General features: G+C 39.1%; 2 protein-coding genes across 2 annotated transcripts; one reads left to right on the top strand and one right to left on the bottom strand.

The window, feature by feature from the left end:
• Positions 1–27: 27 nt before the first annotated feature.
• Positions 28–1,473, top strand: LOC131323800 (uncharacterized). Its single transcript, XM_058355641.1, has 3 exons — positions 28–587; positions 690–777; positions 889–1,473. The coding sequence occupies exons 1-3, from the start codon at positions 28–30 to the stop codon at positions 1,471–1,473; spliced, it is 1,233 nt and encodes a 410-aa protein (XP_058211624.1).
• Positions 1,474–4,520: 3,047 nt separating this feature from the next.
• LOC131323799 (uncharacterized) lies at positions 4,521–10,090 on the bottom strand. Its single transcript, XM_058355639.1, has 12 exons — positions 10,049–10,090; positions 9,706–9,873; positions 9,499–9,591; positions 8,998–9,078; positions 7,783–7,908; positions 7,501–7,626; positions 7,347–7,367; positions 7,063–7,095; positions 6,936–6,959; positions 6,002–6,829; positions 5,754–5,909; positions 4,521–5,077 (listed from the first exon to the last, which is right to left on the bottom strand). The coding sequence occupies exons 1-11, from the start codon at positions 10,088–10,090 to the stop codon at positions 5,793–5,795; spliced, it is 1,659 nt and encodes a 552-aa protein (XP_058211622.1). The 3' UTR covers positions 4,521–5,077; positions 5,754–5,792.
• Between the last annotated feature and the right edge of the window lie 1,927 nt (positions 10,091–12,017).

The raw sequence follows: 12,017 nt of genomic DNA, 5'->3' as shown, positions 1-12,017 counted from the left end.
TTTTGATTACATCCTACTTCTGGTGACATGTTGCGTGCTTTCCCTTGGGTTTTGCTGATGGATTGCACATACAAGACCAACAGATACAGGTTTCCTTTGCTCCAGATTGTTGGCATTACATCCACCGAGAGGACTTTCTCGGCTGCCTTTGCATTCATTGTTGGGGAGAAAGAGGAAAACTACACGTGGGTGTTGGAGAAATTGAAGAGTATAATGGATCCCGCTGCACTTCCCGGTGTTATTATGACAGACAGGGAGTTAGCTCTATCGAATGCCATTACAAGAGTGTTCCCAACGGCCAGCCATCTTCTTTGTCGATGGCATATTGGGCAAAATGTATATGCCAAATGTAGAAAGATGTTTGATGAGACGACTTGGGCTCTGTTTAAGAATGCTTGGGATTCACTGGTGTACTCACCAATTATATCTTTATACGAGCAAACACTTTGTACAATGAAGCGGGAGTTTGTGCTATATCCAGATGCGCTTCTGTACGTTGAGACAAATTGGTTGGGACCGTATAGGCAGAAATTTGTATCAGCTTGGACGAACAATGTAATGCACTTTGGCAACCTGACTAGCAATAGGTAAATGGTTAGCACCATATGCATGTTTCACGGTGTCCTTATCTTTTCACAATTAGATATTGATATTTCGATGCCTAAAACTTTCCTTTACCATTTCCACAGGGTTGAGTCTGAACATGCGAAGCTGAAATCCCGCATTGCGAATTGCCAAGCCAACTTCTCGGAGGCCTGGGCTAAAATGCACGACTTGGTTAAATTATAAATCACGGATATAAATGGCAGCTTTGAGAAAAGTTTGAATTGTTGGCATCACCAGTTTAGAATTCCTATCTTTGACCATTTATGGGGAGCTGCTTCACAGACTGCCATGGGTTTGATGTTGCCAGAGATTAAGAAAATTGATGACAAGGTCGTGGAGGACAAGGTTGACTGTTGCTGTCCTATTCGCCGAATCCATGGTTTACCTTGTGCTCACGAGATTGCTCCATTCAAGAATCGGGGCGAATCCATACCTTTGTCGTTGATTAATGATCATTGGAAGATGCTTTCGTTTGAGAAACATAAAGATGATGGGGCAATTTTGAAACTAATGAATGCCGATTGGAATATCTTTATGGCCAAAATGGTTGGCCAAAACCCTATGACCCATATGCATTGGATGAAGACTTTGAAACCCATTTTGAATCCATCAACCATATCCTTGTCTTCACCCCAACAGAAGGTCCAGACCCGCGGTCGAAAGTCCGATTCGGTCAATAAGTCAATGCGTAGGAACCCGTCCGAGTTTGAGTATGTTGAGGCATCCTTGGAAACTCCTAAGTCGGTGAAGGAAAAAACCTCCAAGGCTAAGGCAGCTGTGAAAAAAATGCCCAAGGCGAATGCCAAGGCGGGCATGGAAACTCCTGACAAGACCACAATAAAAAAAAAGCATCAAGGCGGTGGATGATAATAGCCCCAAGGGAAAGGCCGTTGGGCGGCAAAGGAGTTACCGAGGCGGAAGAAGCCAAAACTTCTTGGAACCCTTTTTGTAGGACCGGACCTTAATAACTTTTCGAAACCAATTCGGCCGCATGCAAAATCTATTACGGATGTGACAAGTGATGGAAATTGTGGGTACCAAGCGGTAGCTTATTTTATGCACCAATTCGAGCACAATTAGAAGGCATGCCGAAATGATTTGCTCTTGGAGGTGAATAACCATTATGACCTTTACGAAAAGATGACTGGTATCGGAGGTGCTAACAAGTTGCGTTATAGATTGTCATTCTTTGAAGATGGAACTGCACCCGAAGACAGGTGGATGATTTTTCCTGACATGGGTCACGTTGTAGCTTCTACTTATAATGTGGTGGTTGTCCTCCTATCCCAACTTCAATGCCTTACTTTCCTTCCAGTCCATTCTCGTCCTCCATCATCAGACAAAATAAGGGTTCTTAGAATTGGACTCGTGAACAGAGATCACTTCGTACAGGTACATACCGTATAGTTTTCTTTCTCATAAATTCAACATTACTACAAATTGCCTTGATGTGCAATTTTCAAAGTCTTTTTACTTTGATAGGTTGATCTAAAAGCATGTTCCCCCGTGCCACCTATTGCCAACAATTGGTTCAAATTTCGATGGGAGGAGGCCAATGAATGAGAGACACTTTTTCTGCCCAAATAGAAGCATTTAAAGCTATAATAGGAAGTGATGTAGCAACCGCTGAGTCGATTGATGTAGATTAGTTTTGTTTTATATGTATGGTTATCATGTTGACGCTTTATATTGCAATGTTGTTGACTAAGCTCATCCATGGAGTTTGGTTTCGCTCTTAGTGCCATTAATTTTATTATGGGGTTGATGTGAACAAATTGACTGAGCACAGGTTCATTTTAGCATCTGCATTCCAAAGTTATTGTAATGTTGTTGTAGCTGCATACCGATATTTTTGTATTTTTCCAGCATTTACAACCCGAAATTTGTATAATATTTCAGCACTTGGATACCGAATCATTGGTACTATTTCATCATGTGCCTGCTGAAATATACTTTTTTTAGAACAAAAAGTTAGGTGGACTCTCTGAGGCTGTCATGTTCCACGAAGTGTCATTGATGGAGTTAAATTTGAATCTTTTTTCCCCAAATATGAGTACCACAATTTACAGAGGGGGCGACTATTCGCAGCCCCGTATTTTCTCCCTTAGCACTACATTTTGGTAAATAGTTGTTGAAAATCATACATAACATTTCGGTAAATAGCTGTTGAAAACAAGTTTATATTTCGATAACTACATGTCGAAAATATGTTCAACATTCGGTAAACAACTGCCGAACAAACATTTTCGGTAAATAACTGTTGAAAGAAATATTATATTTCGGTAATTGTATGCTGAAAATGTATCTCAATTTTGGTAACTAACTGTCGAGTATAATTGAAAATACAAGACAACATTTGAGTGTCTATCCAACATTTAGAATGTTTCATTGATTATAAGACTCGTTTTCCCACACTATGAGAACCACAACTTATAAAAAACAAGTATAAAATAACATTGAAAATGTCAAACGACACTGTTTGAGGATGGAACATGTTGGGGTGGCTCGGCCTCCTGCACAGCAACAGGGCACAGCTGCCTATTATTGCAAGACCCGGAGAGGGTACATCAAGGGAAGTGAAGGGAGCTCCACACACCTTGACAGCAACAGGAGCATCAACGTGACTACAACTCCAATGACGTAGAGAGGGTAGGTGATGTGCCTTCCACTCAACAAGGAAACCAAATGTGGTCGTTGTAGTATGTACGCACACTGACCGACGTTCCCAAAACCTCTTATTCGGACAAGGGAACGAATGGTGTGGATGTTGAATATTCCCAATATCTCATATTCGGATGGACACGGCTTGATTACCTAGCTTGGAAAAAGCATGACAATGCACAAGCCATCGAAATAACTTCACTGAAAGGAGCTGTAGGCTATGGGATGTACATATGTTAATTGAAACTCCGGCCATAGGGTTTACAAATTTTGTATACTTAATAAATTTTGTACGAAATAGTTGGAAATATAGAGGGAGGTATGAGTCTGAAACTCCCTCATTCAGCTCTCAATTTATAGGCATATACATTGGGGCTTTGAGATGAAGATAATGGGCTGTATGGAGGAAATTGCAACTTCAAAACAAATAAAGTGATTTGACCAGGCACTGCACGTATATTTACGAAAGATTCTCTCCCTGAGGAGGAGCATGTGGGTGGGGGCACTATACAGAAGTTTGCTTGCCGAAATTATTGGGGAAAAATATTCTGCCCTTTTTTCAACATTTGCTTGCTGAAATAATTATAACATTTCGGTTTCTTATTACTGAAAAGTGTTAATAATTTCGATTGCAGGTTGATTTCAGCATTTGCTTTCCGAAATTATTATAATTTTTCAGTAGTTTCGTACCGAAATTTGTGTAAAGTTTCAGCATTTAGAACCCGAAGTTGTTATAATAAATATTTCAGCACTTGGATACTGAATAATTTGTATGATTTACAGAACATATATGCCTTTTTAGATTCTCTCCCTGAGGAGGAGCATGTGGGTGTGGGGCCCCTATACAGAATTTTGAATTGGGCTGGGGGAGTAGATAATGAGGGCTATGGAGAAAATTGCAACTTCAAACAAATAAAGTGATTTGACAAGGCACTGCACTCCATATTTACTAAGATTCTCTTCCTGCGGAGGACCATGTGGACGGGGCCCGGAATATTGAAAGTTTGTTTTTGTGAAAGACACTTTCATAGTAGTTCAAAAAAAGCCATGAACAAGTCGGACCTAAAATGGAATGGTAAAGGCATTGCAGAATGTAGTTCGAAACAAAAACCTGTACAAACCCCTCGTTAAACTTGTTACGAGAGAGAGCAGAACAAGCTTGACCAAATGTCCGTTCCCCAGAAGCCCAACATGTCTAAGTAGCAAATGTCTTACACAATTGAAAATACTAATAAGAACTATTTATCCATAAACCCAACATCTAACCTCGCCCCCTAACACCCCGCCTCCTTTAAGTAACAAATGTCGACCGTAAAATGGCTTCTACATTTTGCAGTGCCTGCCGCAACTCAACAGCTCCAAGTCCGGTATCGCCCAAAGCCCTGTGTACCACATCCAACACAACCCGAACCTGCTCCTCACGACCCTGCCTAACACGCCCTCCACCAGGTGCCAGACCACGTCCCACCCTCGGGTGCGAGAACACCCTTAACCACGGAATGTAGTCATCAGTACACGCCCAAGGAATCCCAGGTGGTGTACGCTCTCTCTTATCCTCAGGCACGAAGTGGTAGTCAGGGCTAGACCAAAAACCTTCAGTCCATTCGTAAACAACGTTGTAGGTGTGCTGGCCTCTCGATGCATGCTGAGGTGCTATAGGGTCTGCGGGTATTCGCTATAATAGACCAAACTGCCTCAAGACTCTGTCGGGGAGGTATGGCTCCACATAGGACATGGCATGAATGGGACCAGTGTAGAAAGCAATCTCAGAGACATTTTGCCTGCGGTCCTTGTACGGGTCAAATATCACCTGCTTGTCAAACAAAACATATGATATGTACTAGTACAATAAAATAACAAGTTAATCAAACAATCCGGCGAAAGCCATCAACTAACACTGTATCATTCATTCAAAAACTAAAGTCTGGCATATATGTGGAACTTGGCTTTGAAGTAGGACAAGGGAAAGTAGTGAACACGTCAATTGAAAAGTGGCATGAACTACTATTGGGTTTTCTTCATTTGAACTAAAATAATTTGAGGCAGGGTTACTTTGGCAGGCTATCTTGATTATTCATGTCCTTGTACGCTTAAGAAATTTCACGATTAATGATTCTGCTCGATTAATGTCCCTGCATCACTGTGCTACAGTTACGATACTTCAGAAGATGAGTTAAGGAAGACAATGGAGAAGGCTAATGGTTTGATAGTAGATATTTTGAAGCAAAAGCCATGTCCTGCATCTCAATGTGTTACCGAGAATTTGGAGAATATTAACACAGGTTAAGTTGGAACTTCTCCTATATTTGATTAGCTTATAAAACAATTGTACTTCCAGTTCTCTGTCCTTACTGGAAGAGCTTAATTTCTACTCTCAAACTGTATAATATTCTAAGACAACTTCTAATTAGCAACGTAATTCTACAAAATGTCCCACACACCAAAATTGGTATACTAACTGAATGCAGGGTGTGTTAGAATTCTACCTCATCTACAAGTAAGTTGTCCAACACGCGCCGGTAGTGCTATACACTAGTGCCACTCTCGCTATGCAAACACCAACGTCGTGCCCGTGGAAGCTCTTTCGTGTACACTGGGTCAACAACAGGATGTAGCGTTGGGAAGTGCTCGTTTATCCACGCCTATAGCATTACACGCATGTGAAGCATATTACAATCATATATCCGTAACATGAACTTATTGATTTTTTCATAATCAGAAAAAGTAAGTGTACCTCTAGTAATATAAGAAATCCACCAATCTGCTTTGCATTCCTCCTACTCGCATAACCAAGATTTCTGTACAAATATGCCAAGCAACTAGAGCCCCATCCGTACGTATGAACCTGATCTAAATCCTCCAATAGTGGAAGGAGGTCAAGCTGTACGAACCCACCTGACTTGTCACAAAAAAGGGTGCAGCCAATGACATATAGCAGGTACACACGAGCACAACACACAACCCGCTCGTCTGTGTCCGTCTCATTTACGTCTTTGAAATTCATCTCCAACCAACTCAACTTAACTGTATACCGTTTAACTGCATTCACAGTAATTGCATTTGTCGCTACTTCGTTCGACACACCAAGCAAATCCATTAACAGTTCTTTTGGCGTCCTCTCGTCCTCCGTGTACACAGGCAATCCACGAACAGGTATCCCGAGTAGATGTTCTACGTCATCTAATGTCAACCCCATCTCACCAAAGTCAAAGTGAAAGGTGTTCATCTCCGGATGCCACCTTTCAACAAATGCAGCGATTCTAAAGGAATTGCATTGCGCGTTTTTATTTATGCTACACAACGGAAGCAAGCCCGAATTCAACACCTTTTGTTTGAACCTGTCTTCTGTAACTACCCAAGTGCCCAAAAGACCCGAGTGTTGATGCAATCTTAATGTACCCCTCTCTTCTCCCTCCAAAATGGCTTTAGCCACATGTGTGCGAAAACTCTTTAGCAAGGATAGGTCCTCCGGACCACCCACATCCAAAGGCACATCGTCATGTTGCTGTGCTTCTGCCCGGCCCCGGCCACGGCCCCGACGTCGACATCGGCCTCGAATAACCTACACATATATGCCAATAATAGCATACAGATTAGTGTTCATAAAACAAATAAATATTAACAAAAACTATTAAAAGCAAGCGAGTATAAAATTGGAAAAAATTTACCTCTTCCGGTGACTGTTCTATAACCTACACGTATATGCAAAAACATACAATACATATTATTGTTCATAAAACAAATAAAGATTAAAAAAAACTATTGAAAGCAATTATGAAATTGGAAAAAGTTTACCACTTCCCCTAGCGGTGGCTGCGATGCTATAACCTACATGTATATGCAAAAACATACAATACATATTATTGTTCATAAAACAAATAAAGATTAAAAAAAACTATTGAAAGCAATTATGCAATTGAAAAAAGTTTACCTCTTCCTCTACCGGTGGCTACGGTGCTATAACCTACACGTATATGCAAGAACATACAATACATATTATTGTTCATAAAACAAATAAAGATTAAAAAAAACTATTCAAAGCAATTTTGAAATTGAAAAAAGTTTAACTCTTCCTCTACCGGTGGCTGCGGTGCTATAACCTACACGTATAAGCAAAAACAAAAACAATACATATTAGTGTTCCTAAAACTAAAAAACTATAGAAAGCAAATAATATGAGTTAGTGTTCAACAAAATAAAAACCTAGTGGAACCCTTTTTGGAAAATTTTCACCTCATCCTCAGGTATGTCCTCGAAGACAACATCTTGCTCTTCCTGACGAGGCACTTTGGCCTTGCCCCAGCCCCGGCCCCGACCTCGGCCTACTCGAGTTCTAATTCGAGGCAGTGAACGCATAACCTACACGTATATGAAAATAATACAACTACAAGTTAGTCTTAAAAGAGGCAGTACTTACATATTTCAGTTTTTTGTTACCGAACGTTTCACAAAACAAACAAACAAAGATAAAATACAAACTACTACAAAGCTGGTGTGAAATTGGAAAATTTTAACCTCATCCAAAGGTATGTCCTCGACGGAAGCATGTTCCTCTTCCTGACGATGCACTTCGGCCTGGCCCCGGCCACGGCCCTGATCTCGGCCTCCACGAGTTCGAACTCGAGGCAGTGAACGCATAACCTACATGTATATGAAAATAATACAATTACAAGTTATTCATTTCCACATGAAGTTTTAACGTCTGCTTGCCGAAATAAGCATAACATGTCAGTTACTGATTACTGAAAATAATAAACAATTTCGGTTATTGGTTGCCGAAAGCTGACCAAAATGAAACCAAAAAATAATTTTGTTTCAGAAGTCAGAACATTTTATCATACGTGAAGCTTCTGCTTCTGATCTCCAATTTAGCAAAAGGCACAACATTGTTGCTTACAAACAGTTAATGCCTGAGACATAAACTTCCCCTATTCACACCCTTGGAACTCCATTACCAGAAAAAATCTTGCACAAAAAACTACTAGTAACAAAGTTCTTTGTTTTTCTCCAGCTAAACATAGCCACTTTGACTCAGATGCTTTCAACAAAATATTTTCAATACAGTTCTTATTTATCAATTTGGTTGATCATGCCTGTATCCATTATAAACAAACATTAAACATACTTCAACGTGGCTCAAATGGTTGAAGTTATCATCATCAATCTTGTGAACAGTATGCCATCATCAATTTCTATGCCACTTCAGCATGGCAGAACTTAAAGCTAGCTAGTTAATTCACATTCGATCAAATTGTATTAGTGGATACTGGACAAAATTTGTAGTCTTTAAAGAGGGAACGATACCCTCTTATCGATGAGTCATAACAAGGAATGCTACACATCAAGTAGTATCAAACATTCATGATAAAAAGAACCGAGTTTAAGCGGAGTGGTTTTTTTAGCTTTGTGTACACAAACTAAAACAGTTTTTTGTACACAATGTTTCACACTATTCGTACATGCTCTTTCCACTATATGTGGGACAGATCCGAGCTAAGCGGAGTGGTTTTTTTATTGAGTATAAACTCGGGCAGGTATGTCAAGTCTCGTGTTCTCAGGTCGAATACCGCCTATGTGATAAAAAGATCAACTGGTTAAACATGAGACACTACGAAGGAAGATGGCAGAATTTGTCTATGAGAAAGACTTAAGCTATTGTACATCTTGTTCCAAAGAAAGTCATGCAAAGTCAAACTTCATTCCAAAAATCAACTATTGAAAGCTGTTTACCTCAGGAGCCTTAGACTCGTCCTGAAGGACACCTCGAGCCCGACCTCGGCCTCGAACTCCACGTGGTGGACGCATAGTAACCTGCATATCATAACAATAATACAAATTTACAAGTCTGAAAAGGCAACAAAAAGTAAGAATGCCTATAAGACCATGCACTATCAGTAAGCTATGGCTTATGGCAGGACAAAATGAAGACTCCATATTAGTACTCTATAGCTTTTCAACCGTTGTCGTAAAAACATACTCAGACTTCCTCCAATTCATACAAATGATGCAAATAGAGACAACCAATGTCCAAAGCAAACTCAATAACATTTTCAAACTCATTTGGCTCACTGCAACAAAGTGTTCATTGCTCTCCCTCGTATATGTTCATTGTTTGGTTGACAAATCGAGTCAAAAAAGTTTTGTGGCAAGTGTTCTGCAAAATAGATTCCAAAACAAAGAAGAATAGGAAGAATAGCAAATTACCAAGACAACTTATGATGAAGGCCATACCTTAGCTTTTGATTTGGTCTGGTAATAACTCCTAGTACTATTTTGTTGAGTATGAGGATGCCATTTCAAATATGAGTACGTCTTTCGGAAAAACTAATATTAGTACCCTATATGAGTACGTCTTTCAAAAAGACTAATATCAATACCCTTACTAATATTTTGTTGAGGGACAGAGGCTATTGGCGAAGTTGTTTAAAACCTAAATACATCTTTGGGAAAGACCAAAACTAGTTCTGAGGGCCACAAGTTAACTGGTTTTAGTAACTTTTCAGCCTCTACAGTATAAGTCACCGGATCCAAAACTATGAGGGATCCACCATTGTTTTGGAAAAGAACCAACAACTTAGTCGATTCCAAATCAATGAGGGGTGTTTTCTGAAAAAAAAGAAGATAAAATAAATAAATAGGTTACTTAAAGGAAGTGGGCTTCACCAAGCTCATTTTCCAGATTATTCTCAATTTCCAGATTATTCAAAGAGCCCTGGCTCAAACTTTTGTCAGCTAGCAACTGCACTCCACATATCTAAGACTCTCTATCAACATTTCAAACATTGAGCATTTCATCGACACAAGCTAAAGCAATCCCATTCATGCACGACAATGTAATAAGAAGACAAAATCTTAGGAATCCACCTACGAGCAGAGAAGCTCCAACGGGAGCTTCAAATCCTACATGGAGGTATGGGCACTTTTGACAAGTAGCACAGCTCAAATTCAGCTGCCTCTCACGAAGCCTGTAACGCCCCTTAATTTTGGTCAATAAAATTTTCGTTAAATATTTGAATTTTATTTGAATTACTTATTTTCTCTTGAGTGGCTATATGATTTCTTGTTAATTTTCGTCATAGTTAGATTTTGGCCAATGGTTAAACTCTCGACTAGAAATCCTACTTGACCAATTTAGTTAGTTTCCAACCGACTACTTGGAGGAACCGAGCAACCAACTCACATAGTTACTAGATGAACCTTTTGAACCTTTTGCCTTTACCAATTGGTCCATAATTGTTAGGGTAATTTTGTCCATTGGACAATAAGCTTTTCATTATAATATTTGACTAAAAGTACATGTAGTCTTTTCAAAATCTTATTTTAAGTATAAAAGTACTTGTACTTCTTTTATCCATTGGTCTTTACATGCTAGGGAAATTATTATCCATTGGGTAATAGCCCAAATCTTCCAACAAAGTACAAAGTTTGTTTAAAATAATCAAGTATGGATTTCCCATGTGATTTTATGCATTAAAATATTGGGGTATATCTAAACCCTAGATTTCTAAAGTACTTTATTGATTAAACTAGTACTTGTGCTCTATTATAAACTAATGGGGAGAGTCCTAGCTTTTTATTTAATTGGGGTACTTGGTACCACACCTATATTTAAATATAGGGCTTTTGTCACATGCTTTAAAGGACTTTGATTATTTTAATATAAAAGTTTCCTTTTAACTTTTGTCCATTGGACAACAAAAGTTAGGGGATTTATTATCCATTGGGTAAAAGGTTAGTCTTCCATCTAGTACAAGGATTGAATAATCTAGTCTTTTTCCTAATTGCACATGTGATAAAGTACATGTTATTTTATTATAAAAGTACTTAGTAGCCTTTAAAGCCTAAGATTCTTAAAGTACTCTTATATTATTTTATATTGGGGTTTTGTACCCAATTGGATTAATTTATTGGGGAGTTGATCTTTCTAGAGTACATTAGTACACTAGTCTATTTGTTTAATCCAACATGTGCTTATTTATTTGTTAGTAGGAGAAATCTTAGTCTTTAAGTTTCCTTGAGACAAAGTACTGGGTACCTATTATTTTATTTGTGTTCTTAGGAGTATGTATATATACATATAGTGTACTTGAGAGAGAGAGAGAGAGAGAGAGAGAGTAGCCGAGAGAGAGGGAGAGAGAGAGAGAGAAGGAAGAAAGAGGAAGATTTGATTGTACCACTCTTGATTCCCATGATCTTCCTACATCTTTCAAAATCCTTGGGAAATATTCTTCCTAGCCAAACTTAACTCCCCAATTGTACTTCTATGATTTGTTTAAAACTAAATCTTGTACCATTGTCTCCTTCTTTCCAAACAGATCTTCCTTAATCATCCTTAGTACAAAACCTAGCCATACAAGCTACCTAAATAGGCCTAAGTCTATTTTGCCTAATGACGACCTATGATGGGCCATTATGACAATCCTAGCCTTTATTAGCCTAAGATTTTGACTACAAAGCTAGACCTAGGTTATAATTACCTAGATTCACCTAGAAAGGCTAAAGATCTTATTTGGGTTTTATAGCCTTATGCCTAAAGATTTGGATTTGACAAAGCATGTCATGCTTTGATGTGAGTTGATGGAGCAAATCCATGGGAGATATAGAGAGAGAGAGGGCCGGCCATGATGGAGGGAGAGGGAGCCAAGGTTTTGCCTATAAATAGCAAGCCATTCCAAGCATTCAACTCACACCTTCTCATTGCTCCAACTTCTCTCTAGAAAAATCTTGTTCTTTCTTTTGTTCTTCTTTGT

The sequence above is a fragment of the Rhododendron vialii genome, chromosome 4a, assembly GCF_030253575.1.
Source record: "Rhododendron vialii isolate Sample 1 chromosome 4a, ASM3025357v1".
In the NCBI taxonomy this organism is placed as follows: Eukaryota; Viridiplantae; Streptophyta; class Magnoliopsida; order Ericales; family Ericaceae; genus Rhododendron; species Rhododendron vialii.
The sequence above is the reverse complement of the archived record's forward strand: the minus strand, read 5'-3'. Positions and strand labels throughout refer to the sequence as shown.